The sequence below is a fragment of the Rhinatrema bivittatum genome, chromosome 1 (assembly GCF_901001135.1).
Source record: "Rhinatrema bivittatum chromosome 1, aRhiBiv1.1, whole genome shotgun sequence".
Classification (NCBI taxonomy): domain Eukaryota; kingdom Metazoa; phylum Chordata; class Amphibia; order Gymnophiona; family Rhinatrematidae; genus Rhinatrema; species Rhinatrema bivittatum.
Window position 1 is genome coordinate 282,888,915 of NC_042615.1, and position 25,376 is coordinate 282,914,290.

The 25,376-nt window shown below is 43.3% G+C and overlaps 1 protein-coding gene across 1 annotated transcript in view; it reads left to right on the forward strand.

Moving 5' to 3' along the window:
- Positions 1-25,376, forward strand: part of LOC115087992 (dedicator of cytokinesis protein 2-like) — a 1,829,205-nt gene that overhangs the window by 372,736 nt on the left and 1,431,093 nt on the right. Inside the window, exons 18-20 of the mRNA XM_029595813.1 lie at positions 2,546-2,735; positions 15,553-15,650; positions 24,566-24,655. Coding sequence (XP_029451673.1) covers positions 2,546-2,735; positions 15,553-15,650; positions 24,566-24,655 — 378 coding nt within the window. The remainder of the gene's footprint in view (positions 1-2,545; positions 2,736-15,552; positions 15,651-24,565; positions 24,656-25,376) is intronic.

Here is a 25,376-nt window from a genome sequence, read left to right on the forward strand (position 1 = left end):
TAAAAAAAAAAGTGTGTTGGTAACAATTAGGGGCATAGACATTGCAGATGATAACCAGTTGTCCATATAATATCCCAATTATCAGAACATATCTGCCTTCCACATCTTCCAGGACCTTTGTGACTTGAAAAGGCACCTGTTTGCCTATCAAAATAGCTATTCCAGCATTGTTTGTTGAACATTGTGCAGAGAATACTTGCCCCACCCACATTCTTCCCAATTTCTGATGTTCTGTCTTGTCTAATCATGTTTCCTGAAAATGAGTAATATATTCTCTGTCGCTGTAATGACTGTAATATTTTATACCTTTTAAAGACTGAGTCTATGCCTGACACATTCCATGTTCAGTAGCTAATGTGTGAGTCATTGCATATCATGGGATACAAACTTGCATCTATCCCAGCCTACACCTGATCTGAAACCTTACAATAAGAAGGTATAACACTTTCAGAATCCCTTGTCTTCTTAGCATCTGTCGTGTAACCAAATTTCTTTTCCTTCACCTCTGCCATTCTAAGTCCCCCTTCCCCAATTCCCAGTCCCTCCTAGTTCACCCATATCCCTCCTCTCCTCAATACCTATCCAAGTATTTAAAGAAACAAACCATATACCATCACAAGGGTGCTAGAACTTGTGTATCATGTGAGGTGTCTCCCACCCACAGTATACATTACTTTATAACATAGCTAAAAATAGGGAAAGTCCATTTCTCCTCTTGTTTTCAGTCTCCATCTATATCCAGAATGTATTTCTCTAGACTTCTATTGCTGGAGAAACCTAACAAATTCCATATGTTTAAGAATTTCCAATTACTTGTCGGGGTTTGATCCGGGCAGCATTCTTCAGCCCTAAGGAGTGAACTCATTCAATTCTAAATTCGCCATGTTTTCTCTCCAGGCCAAATATACCTGGTAACCATTTCTCTAACACATCGCCAGGTCCTACTTCACAAATGCCTCATAGGGAAACCGATGAATCTAAGGTCCCTCTCTGGGAAGGGTTTTCTAGTTCATCTAGTTTTGGCGCTTGTTTATCCTGCTCAGATCATAAAAGCCACAATCTGTGTTTCCAGTGCATGTGTACAATCATCAAGTCCCGATATGCACTCCTCTACGTCCTATATTTTCTTTTTTAAATCCGCCGATAAGGTATTCATTTCAGCAAATTTCTCGTAGTTTTTTTTAAATTTAATATGAAGGGCCACCACTGCTGCCATAGCAACATCTATTGCCTTTGGATCTTGTTTCTCTGGCGACAGTGGAACACTTCTTGCTGCAGCCATTTTGGTGTCTGCTGACTTGCCTTTTTCCAGTCCCTTTCGTTGTTGTTTTGATGTTATAAAAACGTCTTTCCCACCTGATTGACTTGTCAATGCACAACTGGAATTTTACTTTAACAGATGCAGTCCATACATCCAAAAGTAATATAGAATTCAACTGATTAGTTACTCTTCTAAGGGATGGGGACCCTGAGCACTGCAGGAGCATGTTCTACTCCTCCCCCGTGTCACATTGTAAAAAACAGTGTTTATCACATGGTAGATGGCCTAACGTGGCTTACTGAATGAACCCCTTAGATTGTAAACCCTCACAGAATAGGGAATTACCTATGGTACCTGAATGTAATCTGCTTTGAAGTGTCACAAAAGGCAGAATATAAAAAAAATCATACTATTCTCACTATGAGTTCCTGGTTGTATCGCTTTCCCTCTCTCCTCTTATACAGACCAGATGTTGCAGTAACATCTGTGGCTGAATAAGCAGTTCAGGCACTCTCTGCGGGAGTGTGTGGCCCCAGTGCTCCAAATTCAACTATCGACTTGCTTTAAAACCTTGAAAGTAGGAATTCCAAAATTGAAAAGCTCCCTTCCATTGTCCCTTTCCTTGTATAATATCCTTATTTCCCAATCATTCTTATTTTCTTCCTTCACCTTCTTTGTTCTCTTCCCTAAGCCCATTCTCTCCCAGTTCTTTCCTCTTTCCTTCACTCATCTTTCTGTGCATACTTTATGGATTTGGAGCAGGTTTGTTATGCTTCAAGTTGTTTATTGTGACTGTGCCCCTAGAGAGAAAGATTCCTGTAGCTCAGCATTGCACTATGAGCACTATACATACAGTATTGCTGAGAGTGTGCCGTGACTTGGATACCTTAACATAGCGCTCTGTACCAGGGGTACCATTGAGGAAGTACTGCATGACCGTTATAATTGATAGTATGCTCTCTGACTGAGATACCATTGACAAAAGCTCTGTGCTTTAGAGGGTGCCCAGTGACTGGAATATTAATGAATAAATACCTTGTAACTTGGTTATTATTGAGGAACTACACTATAGCTACAGCACCACTGCACAAATGCCATGTGATTAGGATACACTGAGTGATCATTCTTTGACTGGAATATAATTGATGGCAACATTTCTTTGGTGAGTTAGATACTTTTGTGGGTATAACAGCATACTGGGATTGTGCTGGTCTTTAATAGCTGTGTTACCATTCAGAATGGCTCTGAAACATATTGGTAATAATGCTACTTTCTTTATTTCAGGGTGATAGCAGAAAACTAGAGGATGTAAAATCGTACATGAGCTTGCCTTCAATAAGAGGCCTAATGGAGTCCAAGGCCCTTTCTGGATCCTCTTTTCGAGTGAGTGGGGCCAATACAGGAATGGTGATCTGCACCAGAGACAGCTTTCAGATCTCAACACTGGTGAGCTCTACCAAACTCACCCAGAATGGTATGTTTACTTTTCTTGCTGAGTATCCACTCACTATTGAGTAAATGGCACTAGCTGCACCAGTTCAGGATTTATACATCACTTTTTGACTTCATGTACTCTGGGAGTACAAGAATCAGCTATCTCCTGTCTAAACTATAGCAAACGATGGACTATAAGAATAGCCAATCCAACTTTGGTCATGATTTGTAATCAAAATCCATTATTTGGGGTAAGGAAAAGAGAGACAGAGAGAGGAAAGAGAGACTCTAATTCTATGGGGATCCTGTCAGCTCCCTACTAGGATTCAGACAGAAGGTATCATTAATGTGGAAAGGAGATAGAGCAATAATGTAGGTGTTTGGTTTTCCCTATGTGGAAGAGAGTATTTGGTAGGTTCCTCTGGTATATAAAGTTAGACCACCATCTTAGGGTAAGAACATAAGAACATAAGAAATTGCCATGCTGGGTCAGACCAAGGGTCCATCAAGCCCAGCATCCTGTTTCCAACAGAGGCCAAAACCAGGCCACAAGAACCTGGCAATTACCCAAACACTAAGAAGATCCCATGTTACTGATGCAATTTATAGCAGTGGCTATTCCCTAAGTAAACTTGATTAATAGCCATTAATGGACTTCTCCTCCAAGAACTTATCCAAACCTTTTTTGAGCCCAGCTACACTAACTGCACTAACCACATACTCTGGCAACAAATTCCAGAGCTTCATTGTGCGTTGAGTGAAAAAGAATTTTCTCCGATTAGTCTTAAATGTGCTACCTGCTAACTTCATGGAATGCCCCCTAGTCCTTCTATTATTCGAAAGTGTAAATAACCGAGTCACATCTACTCGTTCAAGACGTCTCATGATCTTAAAGACCTCTATCATATCCCCCCTCAGCCGTCTATTCTCCAAGCTGAACAGCCCTAACCTCTTCAGCCTTTCCTCATAGGGGAGCTGTTCTATCCCCTTTATCATTTTGATTGCTCTTCTCTGTACCTTCTCCATCGCAACTATATCTTTTTTGAGATGCGGCGACCAGAATTGTACACAGTATTCAAGGTGCGGTCTCACCATGGAGCGATATAGAGGCATTATGACATTTTCCATTCTATTAACCATTCCCTTGGATTCTTTAGTTTCTTTTTGTAGAAACAACTACTATGGTTGTTATTTGATTTTTCTGTTGTTTGAGTTGAGGCCTCCATGGAGCTTTTTAATTGGATGGGAGTTTCTTTCCACCCTCCCAATCCATTTTATATTTTTAAATTGATTTATTTAATTTTGGAGTACCAATTTACTAGGGACTCATCTAAGTTAAGTTCTTTCTTGCTCTAATATCAAATGAGAGAGGTTCTCTTCATGAAAGACAAATTTAAGATCATCATGATTTGAGAAGGAGGATGACTTTCTGCCATCCAGAGGAGAAGGAGGAGAGAGGGTAGAAAAAGTTGGATTGGACCTTTACAGGGCCCAGAAATATCTCCTGGAGATTTGGAGAAGATACTGGAAGGGAGAAGAGGAGTATACTTGGTGCCATTCAGGTATTGTGAGGAAAATAAGGAGGGAGTAGGAGATAAATGACTGTAAAAAAAGGATTTCATCTTTAATACTTCACCAGTATTGGGAGGGAAGTAATTACCTCACCCTATATCAATGGGTTGGGAGAAACATCAACTTAAAGATTAAATAAGACTTTGAGAAGTCACACAATTATTTAAATGCACTTGTACCATCTAAAAGTGAATTGAAGAGCTGTAAAGACTCTTTTCACCATTTACATGTCAGCAGTAAAAGTATTGTTGGAAACCATCAGAGCATTCAGTATGTTTTACTGTTGAGTGACGTTAATGCTCATTAGTACTGTTATCATCACTGCCTTATGCAAAGACTTGAAAGTAATCTTTCCCCGTGCTTAGGGAACCCAGAAGTAAGGCACTTTAACATTATGAGAAGTTTACACCTAAAACTGTAATTTGAGATATGGCCTCTATGGCCTCTGGTCTAGGTATGACCAGCCCAAGGATTACAATTATATAATGTGTCTCAGTCAGTGTATGTATTCCTAGGATTAGACAACTCTTTGGCTTATGATAGCCCCCCTCCCCCGAACAGTTGGTAGCATTATAAATGTTTGCATGGTTTTTTGGTTTTTTTTTTTTAATAATATATGAATACTTTTATTGGTGTGGGAGAACAATTTGGGTTGATTTTATAGCCATCTGTGAGGATCAGGCTATCTCTGTTTGGATACAGGTCTTTTGTATTCTTTTTACTTTTTATTCCCTTTAATATTCCTCAATTTTTATTTTTTTTTTTTACTTTTAGCCATCCAAGAAACTTTCTTTCCAACTACCCTGGCTAAGCTAGTAGAACTCTTGTTAGGGATTAGGGATACAGCCAACAAGAATGCCTGGTGCCAGTTTTATAGCTTGTATCAGCTTCTTCAGGGATACCACAAAGACCTCATTCCATATGGTGAAACATTCGGAAAGGGAGCCTTGTTCTCTAAATTATGCATCCCCCCATGCATTGCATGTAATTTTTCACTCTGAAATGTTTAAATTTTAACCTTCTTTAAGGTAATTTGTCTCCATGGACAGACAGGAGGTTTTTGGTTAATGCATTACTGGGTTTTACTATGGCTGGTGTTATGAACTATTTCCTTGTTTTCTTTTTTTTTGGGGTGGGAGGGAGGGAGCTGAGCATACTTTAATAACCCTATACTGTGACTATAAGAACCAGGGGTGCACTGCAGTTTCAAGCTGAGAAATTAGATCCAGACTCTGAAATGAGGCAGCGATTGGAAAGCACACTCTGCATGACCTTACTTGGAGCCAGGAATATGTCATTGAGAATTTTGTTAGATTTATGGTACCTAGACACACGCAGTAGTTTCCAGACTCAATGAAGATCTAATGCCATCGGTTCAGTGAATCTGATGGATTGATATAGTTTCCAATCAAACTATTAAGCAATGCTTAGAGCAAAGTAATCTAAGTTGCAATTCCATTTGCTGAACCTGGGAAGAGGGAAGGAGAGTAAGGAGAGGTAGTTCCAACGACAATCATGCAAATGTAATGGGTCTCCCACAGCTAGTCACAGCAAACTCACTTCATTTTAGTAGATGGCATCCTACTACATCAACATTTCCACTAACATCTCTCCTGTCCATAGCTATCCAATTTTGTCCTAAAATAATTTAGTTTGCATGCACAATGTTGCCAGGTAGAAGGTTCCATAACATCTTTGCCATCCACAAAAATCAAGTAAAATTTCTCTTTTTAGCTTTGTTATGTGTTGTTTCTCCTGCCAACTGCATATTCAGTACAGCACAAACATATTGTCTACCAGACCCTTGCAGTTTTCTTTCAAGCAGCCATGTGCACAAGCCCTATTCCAGCAGCAGGTCTGTGCAGGAGCTCACTTGGGAGTGCTGGGGCCACGTTCTGCTCCACGCTCTTGGGTTCTTTTCCTTTGCTGATGGGCGGGGGAGAAGAGGTAAAGTCTTTCAAGGCCTTTAGACTGTCTGGAGGCCTTCTGCTATCTTCCAGTAAAATAAATACACTGCACACAGCCAGCTGTTATTAAAAATATATATATATATATTCCTTTCCTGATTATCTTAATTACACACGAAAATTCTCATCAGGTACACTTTGGAATAGCGCACTTCAATGCGGAGATAAAGTTCTAATAAATCACAGATGCAGTCACTGATAAATCTGCACTCCCTGGCACTTTTAAATGGGGAGTGGGGGGACTGATGTAATAAGACCTGCGCTGAAATCAGCACGTTATTTATTTTTTTTTTGTGCGCACTCAACAAAACCCAGCGTCCCCGTGGGATGTAATAAAGGAAGGGTATGCGAATGAGATAAGGGCAGAAAATCCACACAAACCAAATACACTCGCAAATTCACTCACTTAAGGCCCTATGTAGACACCCGCACAGAAAACACGCATTAACGATTGGCATGTGGAGACCCGTGATTGATTCTCAGGTTGAAACTAAGCCTTCCCCTTTTATAAGACAGGGAAGAAGTTAGTGGTCCAGGAATAGGACTGAAGATGGATAATGTCTAACCCTTTCATGATCTGACTCCGACCGCGTGGGAGTTATAATGGCTGATGTCGGCGAGCATGGGAAATGCAGCAGAGATTCTTGGCTTTTAAAGTGACATGCTAAATGGAAGTGTAAGGCTCCAAGAAGTTTGACCAGGCCCGGAATGGCACATTCACATTCTGGTTTGCGGATTTCTTCATACAGACTGAGAATAGCCCTGGAGCTCAGTCTATAGGTATGCACCATCAGTCTCTGGCATCCCCAGCAGTGTTGTCCTTAGGCAAAATATTTGCTGCCTGCGTGCCCTTCTGAAAGCAGCTTGAGCCAAGACATCCTGTTTCTCTTGGGCCCTCCTCTCTTCCTCGGGAAGAAACTGCATTTTCTCAGCCTGTTCCCTCACAACCTCTCTCTTCTGCCAAGCTGTAAGGCTTCTGCAGTTGTTGTTTGCCTCCAGAGAGGCGCTTCAACTTAACTCCTGCCCTGACCCAGGCACTAAACATCCTGCTTAAAAAAACCTATATTAACTGTTCTCTCTACTATCTCGGCCCCCTGCATTACCTGTTAATAGATAATTGCCTCCTTTTGCATGTAAAGGAGGCAGCTGTGGAGGCCCTTTGTCCCTGACCATTTTCAGTTTGCCTAGCAACTCTCACACATTCTGTTCCATAAACAGAGTTTCATCTAATTTCATTTAATAACAGCTGGCTGTGTGCAGCCAGCTGTTAAATTTCATTTAATTTCATTTAATATTTAAAATTCATTTAAAATTTCATTTAATAACAGCTGGCTGTGTGCATTTCATTTAATAACAGCTGGCTGTGTGCAGCGTCCAGCATTCACCCAGCCTCTTCAACAAGCGTCCAGCATTCACCCAGCCTCTTCAACAAGCGTCCAGCACTCATCCAGCCTCTCCAGCAAGCTTTAAACATTCATACAAATCTCAGCACTCAACATCAGCTCTCAACCAAGATTCGCCCCAGCATTTCACCCCAGCACTCAACTTCAGCACTCAAACTTAGTGACCTCAAGAAGTGGAGCTCTACCACCACTTGATCAAACAACCACCCACACCTAAGGAGGACTGAGCACTCCTCCAATCAATCCAACAAGCTTATAGACTTCCTTTCAACAATCATCCAAACCGCCCTTCATTCAGACAAACACCTTCTTTCATCCGTCCACAGATATCTCTTCTTCATACAGACTCTCACCAGTTGTATCCAGTCACAATCAAAATATTGCTCAGACTAAACCTCTTCCGGAACCTCATTCATCATGTTCACACACAACATCCCAATCATCTACAACCAGAGGAGAATCTCCTTACCTAACTCCACAAACGTCTTACAAAAAAGAATTATTCCAATCATGACGTCTCCTTTGAACCAACTTCTAGGCCTCACGCTACTCTCAGTAACACTCCTCAATGCACAATCTTTAACTAAAAAGACACACATCCTCAATGATTACCTCCTGGACTCCAACCCAGACATCTGTGCCATCACAGAAACCTGGTTAAAAAACTCGGACATTGCCTTAACCAACCAACTACCTATCCAGTTATATGACATCTTCACCTTCCATAGACACAAAAAAAGAGGAGGCGGACTTCTTCTAGCCTCCAAGAAAGAACTCAGACTGACCGCTCACACCATCAAGACTGAATCCAAATTGGAACTAGGATTAGTCAAGTCAAAACTTCTACAAATTTTGTTAGTCTACGCTCCTCCTTTAGAAACCGACCTTTCACCCCTCATAGAATCCATAGCAAAACATATTAACTTAGACCTACCAACTATGATTATGGGTGATTTCAACCTCCATACAGATGCTATACCGCGATCTGCGAACTGCGAAGCCTTCCTCACCACCCTCACTGCTATGGGATTCTCTCAGACTATCAACAGCCCCACACACAAAGCTGGTCACATCCTGGATTTAATATTCATTAACTCTAAATTCACATGCACGGTTGATCCCACATGTACCCCAATCCCTTGGTCAGATCATTTCTTGATAGAATCATCCTTCTCCACATACAAACAGACTCACACCTCTCCGCACCTTTCCACCATTCAATTCAGGAAATCATGTCCATCTGATATACTCAGCGAGCAGCTCTCCAAGGAACTCTCCAACCTGGACCTGTCTAATCCCGACTCAGCCCTATCTTCCTGGCAAACAATTACTGAAGCAGTCGCAAACAAATGGTGCCCAATAACCTCCAAAACAATCAATCCAAAAAAAAGGGGGAATCAACCTTGGTTCAGCACCGAACTAAAACAGATGAAACAGGACTTACGCCATAAAGAAAATAGATGGCGAAAAACCCCCAACTCAACTACCCTTTCAACATACAAGGGTTTCTTACATCGCTATAGGACCTGCATACTACAAAAAAAAAAGGAATATTACGCCAACAAAATACACCACTACCAGTATGACGCCCAGGCCCTATTTGCTTACGTAACACAAATAACTAAATCAACCCCGCCACCTATTCCAGACGAACAAGCTCTATCCAAGGCTAATGAACTCGCCTCATTTTTTCAACTGAAGATCCTAAATACTCTCGCCCTCCTTCCTCCTAATACAACACCTCTCAAATCAGATGAGAATTTCAATTTGTTCGCTAAACCTAAGTTGGACAGCTTCGAATTAATCTCCACCAAAGAGATTGAATCCATTCTAAAAAGACAGAAACCATCTAGTCATCCGGCTGATAATATCCCATCAAGACTCCTGCTGCTTATTCCAGACACGATCTCAGGACCTCTAACAAATATTATTAACAGCCTTCTAACTCAAGGAAGCTACCCAGACAGCCTAAAAACTGCTTCTCTTAAGCCTCTCCTCAAGAAACACAATCTAGACCCTAATGTACTAGCCAACTTTAGACCCATCTCCAATCTACCATTCGTTGCCAAACTTACAGAGAAACTGGTAAACACCCAGCTTTCAGAATATCTAGAGGACCATAAGATCCTATACCCCTCGCAATATGGCTTCCGGAAATCACGCAACACGGAGACCCTCCTCATTTCGCTTACAGACCATATTATAATGGGATTAGACAAAGGACATTCCTTCTTATTAGTTCTGTTAGACATTTCGGCGGCATTTGACACAGTCAACCACAACATCCTCCTGGATCGCCTTGAGGATATCGGCATCTCCGGATCGGCCCACAACTGGTTCAGGTCCTTTCTCAGCAATAGGACTTTTAAAGTCAAAATCAATAACAAGGAGTCACCTCTAACAAAATCTTCCCTTGGCGTACCACAAGGATCCTCCTTATCTCCAACCCTCTTTAATATATACCTCCTCCCCCTCTGCCAACTACTGACAGACCTCAACCTAATTCACTATCTGTACGCAGATGATGTACAGATTCTAATCCCAATAACAGAATCCATCTCAAAAGCTCTCACCTACTGGAATAACTGTCTTCTATCCATTACTAATCTACTCAACAGCTTAAACTTGGTCCTCAATGCCTCAAAGACGGAACTTCTCTTCATCTCTTCAAATGAAAACAATCTTCCTCCACCTTCACCGCACAATGCTCACATCACCTGTACGCACGTTAGAGACCTTGGGGTAATAATAGACAATCGTCTAAACCTTAAAAAAATGGTCAACACAACTACCAAAGACAGTTTCTTCAGACTACAGGTTTTGAAACGACTGAGACCACTCTTATTTTTCCAAGACTTCAGGACAGTCCTCCAGGCTCTTCTGTTCGCCAAAATAGATTACTGCAGTGCCCTCTTTCTAGGCCTCCCTAAATCTACCACCAAACCACTGCAGATGTTACAAAATGCGGCAGCGAGACTGCTGACCAACACCAGCCGCAGTGAACACATCGCCCCCGTCCTCAGAAACCTACATTGGTTACCAGTAAATTTCAGAATCCTGTACAAATCTATTACCCTAATACACAAAACCATCCATCAGCAACTCCAACTCGACCTGGATATCCCTTTCAAACTCCACTCCTCTAACAGACCAACGAGAGATATCCACAAAGGCACTCTGAAATTTCCCCCTACTAAAGCCACTCGCCTCTCTACGACCAAAGACAGAGCTTTTTCAATTGCAGGCCCAGCTATCTGGAACAATATCCCAGCAAATCTCAGATTGGAACCCTGCCTCTTAACCTTCAGAAAAAGACTAAAGACGTGGCTCTTTCACCAAGCCTTCCCAGATCCACCGGATAATCACTAGTTTGAGCCTCACTTCTTACAAGGACTTTGACACACTTCCTCCTGAACAATGGACACTGGCATTTCCTGGTTAAAGCATATGCTCTAACCCGTTAAATTATTCGTATCATGTTATATTTATTCTACCTGCCTCTATCTTCCTTCCAGCTTGTCTTTAAGCCTCCAAGTTTTCCATACCTTGTTGATTGTAACTTTGACTTATTCCTTTTCCTTTGTTATCTATTATTTACCAGAATTGTTACCTCAGTTTTACCCTTTGTTAAAATGTAAACCGATCCGATATGGTTATCTACTATGAAGGTCGGTATAAAAAACTGCTAAATAAATAAATAAATAAATAAATCTACCCCCATCCCCATCAACGATCTTGTCTACCAGCAACGGTCCTTCTCCAGGATCTTCTTTAGTGAACACTGAACTGAAGTATTTGATTAATATTTCTGCCATTTCTGTGGCAAGAGACAGAGGTACATCTCAGGATACTGAGAGAGCGCAGAGATGTGCTATTGGGTCCACTGAAGGATCTTTTCAACAGATCCGTGGAAACAGGAGTGGTGCATGGGATTGCAGAAAAGTGGTGATGAACCACCACTGCTACCACTTCACAAGAGCGGAAGCAGAGAAGAAGCTGGAAAGAACAGGCCGGTTAGGCTCACATCAGTGGTGGGAAATGTAATGGAGATGCTGCTGAAGGAAAAGATAATGAACTATCTACAATCTGGGGGGTGCTGTACTCGAGGGAGCATGGATTCACCAGGAGAAGATCCTGTTAGACAAAGTTGATTAATTTTTTTGATTGGGTGACTAGAGAATTGGATCAAGGAAGAGCGCTCGATGTGATCTACTTGGATTTCAGCAAAGCTTTTGATATGGTCCTTCATCGGAGGTGTGAATAAAATACGAAGTTTGGGAGTAAGCACCAAGGTGGTGGTGTGGATTACAAACTGATTGACTTATAGGAGACAGCATGCATTGGCAAATGGAACCTACTCTGAAGAGAGAGCGGTGTTAAGCGGAGTGCCACAGGGATCAGTGTTGGGGCCAGTTCTGTTCAATATCTTTGTGAGCGACATTGCGGAAGGGATAGATGGTAAAGTATGTCTATTGGCAGATGATACTAAGATCTGCAACAGAGTGGACATGCCTGAAGGAGTAGAGAGAATGAAAAGTGATTTAAGAAAGCTTGAAGAGTGTTTGAAAATTTGGAAGCTAGGATTCAATGCCAAGAAGTGCAAAGTCATGCATCTGGGATGCAGTAATCCAAAAAAGCTGTATGTGATGGGGGTGAAAAAACTGATGTGCATGGACCAAGAGAGGGATCTTGTGGATCTGAAGATGGTGAAGCAGTGTGACAAGGTGATAGCTAAAGCCAAAAGAATGCTGGGCTGCATAGAGAAAGGAGTAACCAGTATGAAAAAAGTGATAATGCCCTTCTACAGATCCTTGGTGAGGCCTCACCTGGAGCATTGCATTCATTTCTGGAGCCCATATCTCAAAAAGGATAGAGACAGGATAGAGGGGGTCCACAGAAGGGTGACAAAAATGGTATGGGGTCTGTATCTGAAGATTTAAGAGGAGAGGCTGAAGGATCTGACTATGTATACCCTGGAAAAGTGGAGGTGCAGGGGAGATATGATACAGACCTTCAGATACCTAAAAGATTTCAATGATGTATGGACTACAAACCTTTTCCATTGGAAAGAAAGCAATAGAACTAGGGGTCACGAAATGAAACCCCTGGGGAACGACTCAGAACTAATGTCAGGAAATATGTCTTCATGGAAAGGGTGGTGGAGGCCTGGAATGCCCTTCCGGAGGAGGTAGTGAAGAAGAAACAGTGAAAGAATTCAAAGGGGCATGGGATAAACACTGTGGATCTCTAAAGGCTAGAGGACGGAAATGAGATAAGCATGCAGTGGGGTGACTTGCTAGTACGGCAGTTACTACCCTTACAAGAAGGCATGGACATTACTACTCTTAACCAATATGCTTTGATACTTTTAATGCAACTGCAATATTGCTCCTCACTTAGACGGCAGGGGGAAAACGAGAATTGGATTCAGATGACAACCAAGGATCCTGATTTCTGTGGTCTGGGATACTGATATACAGACATAATGGAAAAAGCACAGGACTGCTTCTATGGCCAGGTCCAAAGGAAACGAAGAAAACATGCATGGAGGTAACTTGTTGGTGCGGCGGTTACTACCCTTAATCAATAAGCCTTGATACATTTGATGCAGCTCCAACATTGCTCTCTGCTTCAACGGCAGAGGAAGAGGGGAATTGAATTCAGAGAGAAACTAATGAGGGCTCTGACTTTTTACAGTCTGGGGAACTGATAAGCATGGGGGTGGCCTACACAGTGCAGCAGTTACTACCCTTAACATAAGGCATGGATTAGCAAATAGCCTTGAAGCAACTGCAACATTGCTATCTGCTTCGAAGGAGAGGGGTGGAGGGAAAGAGGAATTTGGATTCAGCCATGACTTTTTTACAGTTTGGGGTACTGATTAACATACATTAACAGACATTAATAAAAAAACACAGGACTGCTTCTATGGCCAAGTCCATAAGCAAAGCACATCAAGCAAAACTGACACAGCAGAGCAAATACTACCATGGGAAGCTAACTGGGCAGGCTGGATTGCCCATTTGGTCCTTTTCTACCATAATTTCTATGTTTCTATGTACTCCCGCTAAACCTGCTGCAGCTTCTTGAGAGGGTTTGCGCTCTCATTGTTTCCACACTAAACATGTTACTACATACACGTGTTAGATTACCGCAGAAAGCCACACGCAAATCTGCACACAAAAAAAGCACGCCAGCTTTACCGCAGCTTATTAAATCAGCCTCTGGATCCTCCTTGGGAACTTTCCCTTACATGGTACATGGAAGCAAGATGTAGACTCCTTCCTGACAGGTAACTGGAAGTTTCTCCTGATACAACTTCGGATGAGTCTCTGTTGACAGATTCTTTCAACAGCAGCTTTGCACATAGATTTTCCAATCTGGCAGTGACTCGAGATAACTCCTACTTTTCAGAACTCTTAGTTTATTCCCCAGAAAACATGAGGCATATGGGACTAACTCCCTTCTTCCTTTGGATCTCCTCTTGGTCCTATCTACCTTAAGATACTCCTTGGATTCCAAGGAAATATCCCAAGTCCTAAGACATGGGAACACCAACCCTGGGTTACTGCCACCCTCTCAGGACAGAGGACTGAAGGAATGGAAACATGAACCAAAGTGGGATCCTGAGTGTTGTTTAACACACCCACTCCCTGCAAGACCTTTCCTACTGGGGAGTGTCATGGAAAACCACACAGTCCTATTCTCTCTGGTATCGCACATCCAGGCTAAGGAATACTTGTTATAATCTGGTGTGGTCGTGGACCCTGGATCGTAGCGAGAGCTGACTCCACCCACAGGGAGAAGCCCTGTGGGGACTCACTATGAAGGGCGTGGCCTCAGCTGAGACGGACACAACAGTAAGAGTCTTTATTAAACACTGAACATGGGTAATACCCACAACATGGAGAGAAAACACAGTCCAGAGCAGTAAGGTTGCTCAACGATGATATTCCTGGTAGTTGCCCGCAGAGCGGGGTATGCCAGGAAACTCCTTTTCAGATGGCACACCTCTCAGAGTAGATCCGGTAGTGGCCCACAGCATGGGGTACGCCAAGGATCAGTGAGTAGTAGTTCAGAGAGGTGCAGGAGGTCAGCTGAGCAAGGTAGATGAAGGTACTCACTCTGTAGTGTAGAGGAAGGTAGCTGGGATGAGCAAGGTAGTGGCCCGAGGCATGGGGTACATCGGCGGTTCCGTCAGCAAGGTAGTAGAAATGAGAATAGCACTCACAAGGCTGAACAGGCAGGTTCCCAAACAAGGATAGATGGATTCTCCAGGCAGGAAGGCCCTCTGAAGAGCGGATAGCCAGAACATAACAAGGCCCCCGAGGAGTGGGTACTAAGGTGTCCTAAGTCCAGGAGTTCAGGAACCAGTTCAGTGTGGCGAAGTGAAGTGTCTCCAAAGGAGTGGAATAAGCAGGAAGGAAGTCCTTGCTAACTCGTAGGAAGCATAGGCTGGATGGTATAAATACGCTTGGCGAGTGACGTCTCATACGGAGGGGACGCCCCCGAGGTTCCCGCCATGACGTAAATAAGAGAGGGCCTGGCAGGCGCGCGCATGCCCTAGGTAATCCCCGATTCATGATGGCGGACGGGATCGCCCACGCCGTCTCGGGGATGCAGGGGGAAGGCGGCGTTTGCAGGCTGAGGCCGCTATGGCTCTAAGAATCGCTGGTGCAGGGAAAAGAGAGGTGAGCAGCAAAAGTTGCCGCCGTCTGTGACCGATGGGCACAATACTTTAGTGACATTTTTATGTGTTGCACAGTGATGTGGTAAATATTTCATTTCCGTTTTCTGTCATATTAAGAAATAAAAAGAAAAATGTTACTGGTCTGTAATATATTGATTCAGTGATTATGCAGTTTAGCGTGAAAGTGCCATCTACCTGCTAATGATCAGATTTCTCTCTACACAGTGGACCTGCTGGGGTTGCTGAAGTGGCGCTCAAACCCAAGCCTGCTGAAAGAGAACCTCAAGAAGCTGATGAAAGTTGACGGAGGGGAAATTATGAAGGTAATCCCAGCTTGTGAGTTACGCCCTCTCCCCCATGTTCTTTCCTCACTCCTCTCATCTTTCTTGCAATCTCGCATTCTCTTTGGCCACCAGTCTCCATCACAGGCTCCCACCTTTTCTACTGTTTCCTTTTTCACTCCTTCCTGCCTCTCTTACTCTATCAGTCACTTTGTCTCCTTCCTTCTCGCTGTTTATCTTTCATTCTGTTCTCTCTCTCTCTTCCCCTGACATTTTTAATACCTTTAATTCTTTCTTTCTTTCTGTTGCTGTCCGCTGCCTTCTCCCATCTCAGTTGTTTCTTGGCCACTCTTTTCCAAGTCACATAAAAATTGATTGTGAGACTATGATATTCTCCTGTGGTGTAGAAGAGCATTGGGAAGACTGTTGAAGCTTCTTCCAAAAAGAGCTCCTAATCTCACCCTCACTCATACTCACACAGTACACAGTAATCTCCTACCACACTTTCTCTCTTTTGTTTATTTATTTATTTATGTGAAATCTTTTCTATACCGTCATTAAGTTATTTACCATCATAACTGTTTACAGGCTGGCACAAATAGGCAAAACAAATGTTAGTACTTTAACAGAGGTGCCAATAGATAACCGGTAACATATATTTTCATACAATATCTATTTGAATCATGTCATATAATGTCCATTGAATACATGTCTTGTAGTTAGCTTATATGTAATTCGTTCTTGTACTTTCAGGTTAAATCTACTTTTATCAGTGAGAATTTAAAAATAGTGGCCAGTGGCAAGAAACTAGTCGTTTGGTGCTGATTTGTAACGCCAGCTTTTCCTTACTTACTTTTTCTGTTCTCTTTGTAAAAGGCCTGTTTGAAAAGCCATGTTTTATTTTGAATAGTTTGAAATTTCCCTGTAATCTTACTTCCAGGGGGATAGTATTCCATAAGATGGGTCCAGCTAGTGACAGTGCTCGTTCTCTGACCTGGGTTAGTCGTGCTGTTTTAACCGACGGGATGGTTAGGAGGGCTTTGTTTGCTGATCTGAGATTTCTATGTGGTACATGTACCCGTAGCGCTGTGTTGAGCCATTCTGCTTTTTCATCATGAATCAGTTTGTGTATGGTGCAGAGTGCTTTAAACTGTACTCTTGTTCTATCGGTAACCAGTGTAGTTCAGCTAGTGTGACAGTGATGTGGCCTCTTTTCCTTTTACCTGTGAGAATATTTGCTGCGGAGTTCTGCAAAATTTGTAGTGGTCTTATTGTTGTATAGGGTAATCCAAGTAGCAGTGCATTGCAGTAATCTGCGCTTGCGAATATTAGTGCTTGTAGTACTGTGTGGAAGTTTGATGTTGTCAATAACGGTTTAAGTTTCCTGATTTTTTTTTTCATGTCAGCAGACACACCCCCATAAGCCTACACTGTGACCTTTTTTTTTTTTTTTTTTTTTTACTGTACTGAGAGCTCAGAGAATCTAGACTTGCAGAGAATATTATTTCATTTTCATAGCCTGGGCTTACATTTTCAGTGTTGCTGCTTTATTGGTCCCACACCGTAAAATGTTTACTTTGAAACACTAAGCAAAGAAATTCTGATGGAACAGATAAAGGCGCATTGCCAGTTGAGAACAAAGACAGTTGCAGAAGAGGAAGCTGTGATAGCTTGTCTCTCCCTTTTTTTTGGCATATGTGGGCATTTCAATTAACCCTGTAAGCTGTTCCTTCTTCAGGCCCTCTCACACACGGTCCTGCTTTATCCTCTGGCTCTGCAGCTCTGCGCTGCTAGCACTTATGGTATGTTTATGCGAGCCGAATGGTGAGATGTCTGCCATTATTATTAACCTGTGTCCTGCCGGAGGCATGCAAAGAAGTCAGCAGGCATCTATTCACGACACACACGAGGAACAGCCTTAGTAGGAGATTTTTCTATTTGAGGACTTGGCGGGAAGGACAGAGCTCTGCCTTTCCTATGTGTAGTTCTGGTCTGGATTCCTTCTGTCATACAATGGAAAAGAACAAGTTCCAAACCCTTAACTGCGTTTGATGTCGCACATTGCGAGGACACTGTCTACTCTCCTTATCTCTAATCGCCATAACTTGCTCGGTCTGTAGGTGGCCCGAGGACTTGTCTGTTTATTTTAGTTGCTGTGCCTTATGTCTTTTGGGTATTGTAGAGAAACTGCACCGGGTCGAGAGGGCGGAGAGTGTTATCTCACGGTTCTTTATTTGCTTCAGCAGCCCAGCCAACTTGCATCTGAAACAGGACTGAGGGGTCCGTGTTCAGCAGGTTAGAGCTACCTGGGGTAATTTTGCACAGTTAGAGAACGGCACTTAGCTGGATAAGGCTGCTACTGAATACCTTCCTAAAATTAGGCAGCTAAATCTATCCAGGTAATGCTGAATACTGGCACTGTCTGGAAAAGTCCCGTCCCCAAAATGCCACCCTCCCTGCCACTTTTAAATTGTATCTGTTTGGCAAGGCAGGGAATTTAAAATATGGGGTGTGTAGTAGGCACTCAGAAAGTTACCCGGACAAACCAATGAGTGTCAACACATACATCGCTGGATATCCAAAGGTCAATATTATTCAGAAGAGTTTGCCTGGGTAGCTTTCTGATTGGCCTGCTACAAACCCCATGTATTAAATGTCCTGCCCTGCCAAACACATAAGAGCAAGAGAGTCACTCAGAGGACACACACACACATTGTTTCGGTTATTAAAGTGCCCACCCCATATAGATACACAACAATCTCACCAGTTTAGGATCTTCTGAAGCAGTACACTCGGGATCCTCTTGCGTTCCTTCTTCTGCGACGTCAGTGTGCAAAATGTCATCTGCGCCCCTTGTTCCCTGACGCACTCGGTTTCAGCTGTATGCACAAAATCAAAAAGTGTTAACTGCGGGCTTTAGCTCCCAATTACTGCAACAATGCCGAGCTGATAAGCGTCCTAAAAAAGTGCAAACTGGAGCCATGCAGCAGTAGCGTACACAATACTGAATTGTTATGCCAGCTGAGGCTTTTTTTTTCCCTTGGAGTAAAGATGATTCAGAAGGGATTAAATTACACTGCTCAGATAATATGGATGGATATTACAGGGATCTTGTTTGTGATTATTTCCCTCCGGAACAAGGAACAAAACATTGGGCCATCCTCTCAGGCTAAGGGTAATAGATTTTATCGCCTTCAAGGAGGGGATTCTGTAAGAGTGGTGAAATTATGGAAAGTTTGGCCACTGAGATGGCCATGTGACATGATTATAAAGTGAAATGCATCCAAAAGAGAAGTGCAGGTCCAGAGACAGTGATTACCATGTTTCCATTTGGGAAGGATTTTTTTTTTTTTTTTTCGTGCCTCAGAAATGATTAGAGATGCACAGTGTATTTAGTAGAGATGTGAATCGTGTGCCCGATCGTCTTAACGATCAGGTTCGGATGGTGGGAGGGAAAAATCGGATCGTTAGAGATTGTGAATTGGAATCGTTCCGATTCCAATTCACATTGTTAAATTTTTAGTGAGGCCTGAGCAGATAAACAAAACTCCACCGACCCCCCCCCCCCAAAAAAAATGTTAAATTACCTGGTGGTCCAGTGGGGGGGGGGGGGGTGTCCCGGGCGCGATCTCCCGCTCTCGGGCCATCGGCGCCATTTTGGCTACCACTGATAAAAAGGCGCTGATGGCCTGAAAAAAAAAACCCCACCCCGACCCTTTTCAAATTACCCCTTTGCTTCTCCCACCCTCCCGGCCCCCCCAAAAACCTTTTAGATGTACCTGGTGGTCTAGCGGGGGGTCCAGGAGCCATCCCTTCAATCGTGCCGGTGCCGGTGCTTGAGGTTTTAAAATGGCGCCGATCGCCTTTGCCCTTACCTTGTCATAGGGAGCGACGGTTTTCCCACCCTCCCCCAAATAATTCCCGTGCCCTATTTAACGATACAATATAAATGCTCCTGACGATAAATCGTGGGCATTTGTATTGTATCGTGTACTCTAATGGTTTAGAACAATTTTAAAATTATCGGACGATAATTTTAATCGTTCAAAAATGATTCACATCCCTAGTATTTAGTGCTTACTCTCCTATATTACCACGGACAGATTGCAGCTAGGCTATTATCAGTGGTAATTTTCTATGAAAACGTGCCAGGTTGGGGTCAGCGGCAGCTTCTACTTTCCACTTCCGCTGCAGTGGGGAAAAGGAAGAAAGTTCAGAGTGGGTCCAGTCGGTAGGTTGGGTTGGTGACCGGGAGTAATCCGGCAGAAAATCACCACTGGTTACTAAAAAGCAGCTGGACTCGGTGAACCTCTCATATTCAGCAGCTTAATAAATGGAGTAACTCTGTAACATGCTGTTATACTCACCGTCCCCATCGGGGGCGCCGATCTATTTGTTTTTCTCCACTTTTTTTTACTAAGGGGCGGATTTTCATACTCCGCGAATAGGCCTACTTTTGTTTGCGCTCCAGGCGCAAACAAAAGTACGCTGGATTTTAGTAGATACGCGCGGAGCCGCGCGTATCTGCTAAAAACCTGGATCGGCGCGCGCAAGGCTATCGATTTTGTATAGCCGGCGCGCGCCGAGCCGCGCAGCCTACCCCTGTTCCCTCCAAGGCCGCTCCGAAATCGGAGCGGCCTCGGAGGGAACTTCCTTTTGCCCTCCCCTCACCTTCCCCTCCCTTCCCCTACCTAACCCACCCACCCGGCCCTGTCTAAGCCCCCCCCCTTACCTTTGTCGGGGGATTTACGCCTCCCTCTGGGAGGCGTAAATCCCCGCACGTCAGCGGGCCTCCTGCGCGCCGGGCCGCGACCTGGGGGCAGGTACGGAGGGCGCGGCCACGCCCCCGGACTGCCCCATGTCGTAGCCACGCCCCCGTACCCGCCCCCAAAACGCTGCCGACACGCCCCCGAAACGCCGCGACGACCGGGCCCGCCCCCTGACACGCCCCCGACACGCCCCCCTCGGAGAACCCCGGGACTTACGCGAGTCCCGGGGCTCTGCGCGCGCCGGTAGGCCTATGTAAAATAGGCTTACCGGCGCGCAGGGCCCTGCTCGCCTAAATCCGCCCGGTTTTGGGCCGGATTTAGGCGAGCAGGGCTCTGAAAATCCGCCCCATAATGTTTAGCGGTCCATATTCAAAAACCTATTTAGATGGATGCGGCGTTCCGGGGAGGGGCTGAGATATCCGGCTAACCAAGCCGAATATTGGATATATCCATGTAGGTTAGCCTTGTGTGGCCAGATAACCTGCTACTTATCCGGAAATCTTTAAAAGATATCCAGGAAAGTAACACTGTATCAGTATTTAAAAAGGGAAAAAATCAAAGGGTCTGTGGCTCCTATCTGAAAGTAAATTAAGTAAATTATAATGTCTGGCCCAGCGCTCCCGAAATATATTACCGTCATCAGTCCCTCCCCACCCCCCCCCCCCCTTACTACTTTTCCCATTTTGACTTTAAAAATTTCTATTGCAACCCCCTGAACCACCATCCCACCCCCTCGCACCCCCCCCCCCCCCCCCATCCCATCCTACGCTCCCCTCATGACAAAAAAATCATCCCTGCCGGGAGCAAGAGTCTCACTCTCCCACTCCCGGCAGGGAGCCGGATGACTTTAAGCAAGTATATTTGGCGGGGCGTTTCATAAAATTTGATATGCCACCAAGCAACCATAGCATCTAAGCTATGTACAATAAAATATCATGTAAGAATAGATTATAACAGTCATCCTCAACTCTCCTCCCCTCCCTTCAGCATCCCACATCCCCAATCCACAATATAAAAAACTAACCCAAAATAAAATGAAACAACCCCTTCCCCCCAATCAAAGCCCTTTGAACTAAAAATTTGATTAAAAAGCCAAGTCTTGATTAGTTTTCTAAACTTCTGAGAATGTAGTTCTTCATATATAAAAAGAGAGGGAATTCCACAGAAAGGGAACCTAGTATGAAAAAAGAAGTACACCGAATCCCTGTAAGCCTTATCTCATTAGGTGATAGAAACCACAGCAACACTTGTTGCAAGGAGTGAAGAACACAAGTTGCTCTGTAAGGGACCAATGCGATATCTAAATAACGTGGTAGACTACTGTGGAGCATTTTAAAGGTGAAGCACAGAATTTTAAATTTAACATGCACTGGTAGCCAATGAAGCTCCTTCAGTTCTAGGGATGTGCATTTGTTTAAAATGCAAAAAATGTGATGAGTATGGCCAATTTGTTTCATTCGTGGGCTCTGAAATAAATTGGGAACCTCTCAAATGAAATGAACCCTATTCATAACATTCATTTTAAACTAGAGCATAGGCAGAGTCCAAAAGCAAGGGCCATGGCCTAGGCCTGAGTGCAACACCGGGGTCTTGGCCAAAGCCCAGGCCGATGCTGGGGCCCTTGCCAAGACCCGCGAAAATAAAAAAAAAAATTAAAAAAAAAAAAAAAGTACCTGGCCCATCCAATATCCTATGAAGACTGGGTGCCAAAGCCTTATCTTTGCATAGGCTGAAGCCACAGTAAGTCGCCACGACCTCAGCCTTGGCCTAGTGCAAGGCTGCCACCTCAGCCACAGCCTAGGCTGGAGCCCAAGTTCAGACCCGACACGGTGGTCCATCTCGGATGCTGAATCCCAACAAAGAGACCTCTGCCTAAGGCTGATGCTGCAGCCCAGTCCAGAGACCGGGTCCTGATGCCAGGGCCTTGGCCTAGGGTTAGGCCCAGGCCTTGAAGTCCAGGCCTCAGAGCTCTCCTCTTCCATCTTTTTTCTTTGGCTCTTGAAGCCAACTGACCCCATCATCTGGAATCAAGCCAGAGTTAATTCACTCCAGCGCATTCACTCCAGCGGAGGGCACAATACAATATTGTGCATCAAAATGATGCCGTCCGCTGGAGTGGATGCATCTGTGTTAATTAACTCTGGCTTGACTCCAGATGATGGGGTCAGTTGACTTCAAGAGCTGAAGAAAGAAGATGGAAGAGGAGTGTTCCGAGTCTTGCTGCAGCTCTGCTAGTGAGCCGGTTAACTTATCTGGCTAAGTAGCACTGTATATTCAACAGCACAGCCACACTGCTGAATATACCTGGCTATCTTAAAGTTCACCAGATAGTTTAACCGGCTCACTTTAGGACAGCTTTTGGGCCTGACGAGACTTAGCCGACGAGGTCGACCATCTGTCTTTGAATATTGGAGTTAGCTGGCTAACGTAGTCAGCTAACTCAACCCTTCCCAGTTATGCTGCTGGAATGCTCCTAATTTTTGTGGCTAAATTCTAGTTCCTAACTTATTAGCCAGCTAACCTCTCAATTCGCCAGCTAAATGCTTTTGAATATGGACCTCATAATTGCTGCTATATACAATGAATTGTAGTAATCCAAATCTAGATAAAACGAGAGTCTGGATTAATAGCTGTAGGTCTGATTTTTCCAAAAATGATTTAAGGCAGCTAATAAAACAAAGAAACTAAAAAGAAGATTTATCCACTACAATTACTTGACCAGTTGTAGTCAAGTTGTAATCCAAATTCATTCCTAATATTCTAACAACCTTCTTCAAAGGAATATTAATTGCATACTTCTTGGTGGAAAATGTGGGATCTTATCCCTTTTATTCAGCCATACAGCTGCTGATTTCTCAGAGTAGAGCTTTAACTTAAAATTCCTCAAACATTTTGAGATATGGCTGAGGCATCTAATTTGAGATATGGTTGAGGCATCCACTGATTTAGAATTAAAATGTGCTAACATCTCAATCTCATCTGCATAAAAAAAATAGTACAGTACTCCAAATCCTGTATCAGGGTAGTCTGGAGTGCTAGATAGACATTAAATAGAATTTCTGACAGAAGTGAGCCCTAGGGGACATTACACATAAAAATTCTGGATTTTGACAAACTGGATAGCCAGAAAACCTTCAGGGAACGAATCCCTCAAAAATATTTAAACCAATTAAGAACATTCCTATCAATTCCAACGTCCATGAAGTCAATACTCAGTGCTACTTAGCTGGGTAAGTATGGACTTATCCAGCTAAGCAGTGGCGGCTGAATATCTGGGCATGTTTAGAGGCCGCCACATATCTGGATAAGTACTTAGCTGGGCATTTTAGGGAGGAGTTACTTATCCAGCTAACATAGCTGGATAAGTACCAATATTCAATGTATACAGTTAAGTTAACTGGATAAGTTAGACCTGCTCAATAGGAGGTCTAAAGTTAGCTGGATAAAATGTATCCGGCTAAGTAGCAATTTATTCTGGGATATTCAGCAGCATAGCTATGTTGCTGAATATCTCATGTGAGTGAGCCAGATAAGTCTTATTCAGCTAGCTCACTTAGGGGGTTATTTACAAAAGGTTTATCGCGTGCGTTAGGGCCTTATCATATGCGATAGGATTTAAATTAGCTGGAGGGGAAGAGACGGGGCGGGGAGGGGAGGAGTCAGGTGGGGAGGGGGAGGGGTCAGCTGCGATTTTATAAGATACACGCGGTTACGCGTGTATCTTATAAAATCTGGCGTACTTTTTTAAGATCTACCTCTTAGTTTTGAATGTCTACCCCCATAAATCTATGCACATGTAGAGTGTGGTTAATTATATCAAAAGTAGCACTCATATCGGTTGGATCAACAAGACTGCTCTATCCCTATGTGCATTCAGCTTTACTTCATTAGTCAAGGCAACCAGAGCTGTCTCAGTCTGTACTAAAACCATGCCGAAAGCCTGATTGCCAAGTCTAATACATTAGTCTTCTCTAAAACATTTTCCAGTTTCACCACTAGCACTTTCTCAATCACCTTCATAAGAAATGGCAGACTAGAAACAGATCAGGAATTCTTGGTTCTTTTCTGGATCCATCCATGGTGCCTCATTGTTACTGCTCCCAGTTCTTCTCAGTATCTTTTCATGCATTTTCTTAGCTGCTCCCGGTTCACAGGTGAAGTATACTTATTGGTTTTATCTTCTCCCAGTTCCTGCAGGACACACTGGATGCTCTCTTTTCCATTATGATGGAGTATTCTAATACAGATACCTATGACACACTGGTCTTTGATGCCCTGGTGAGTAAACTAGTTCACTAGTATTTATTTTTAGGCTTGTACACATTGCATATGGTACATTCTGTTTGTAGCTGACCTTCCTATAACTTTTATCCTTTAGGATTCACATCATTGCGTACTTGTGGTCCTAATTAGAAGAATATTTTTTCTGAATTCTTACATGTTCTATTTGGAAAACCAATGTTTGTAGACAAAATATTAGTCAAAACATTTCCATTTCTATGAGTAAATTGTTGGCATAGCTAGGGATTCTCTTTATTGCTCAGAAGCACAATTTAGTTGGGAAAAAAATAACCCTGAAAGTTTTCCATGCTATAGCAAAGTTTTGCTCTGAAGAGAAAATTGCCCTGGATTTATCAAATTAAAATTTCCCAGCATTTTCAATGGGAATAATATCTGGGGCCAAACTGAAGCAATATTTGCTCTGGACCAAACTTTTGATATATCTGTTCCAATGAATTGATAGTTATACTCCTCTTATCAGTGAGGATAGAGCAGTCAGATGTTCGAATAAGAGCCTCACTAGTTTTGGCAGTTGTTTGGATTATTGCAAAGCTTGGTGGTAAGACATGGAGAGTGGCCTGAGTCTTAGATTAAATAAGGGGCTTGTAAGATCCAAAAAGGAAAATGACAGTGCTTAGACCGGCCTCCCAGTGGAAGTGGTGGAATTTAAACATGCTTGGGACAGTTATAGAGGGCAGAAGTGGAAACAGGGTTGAGA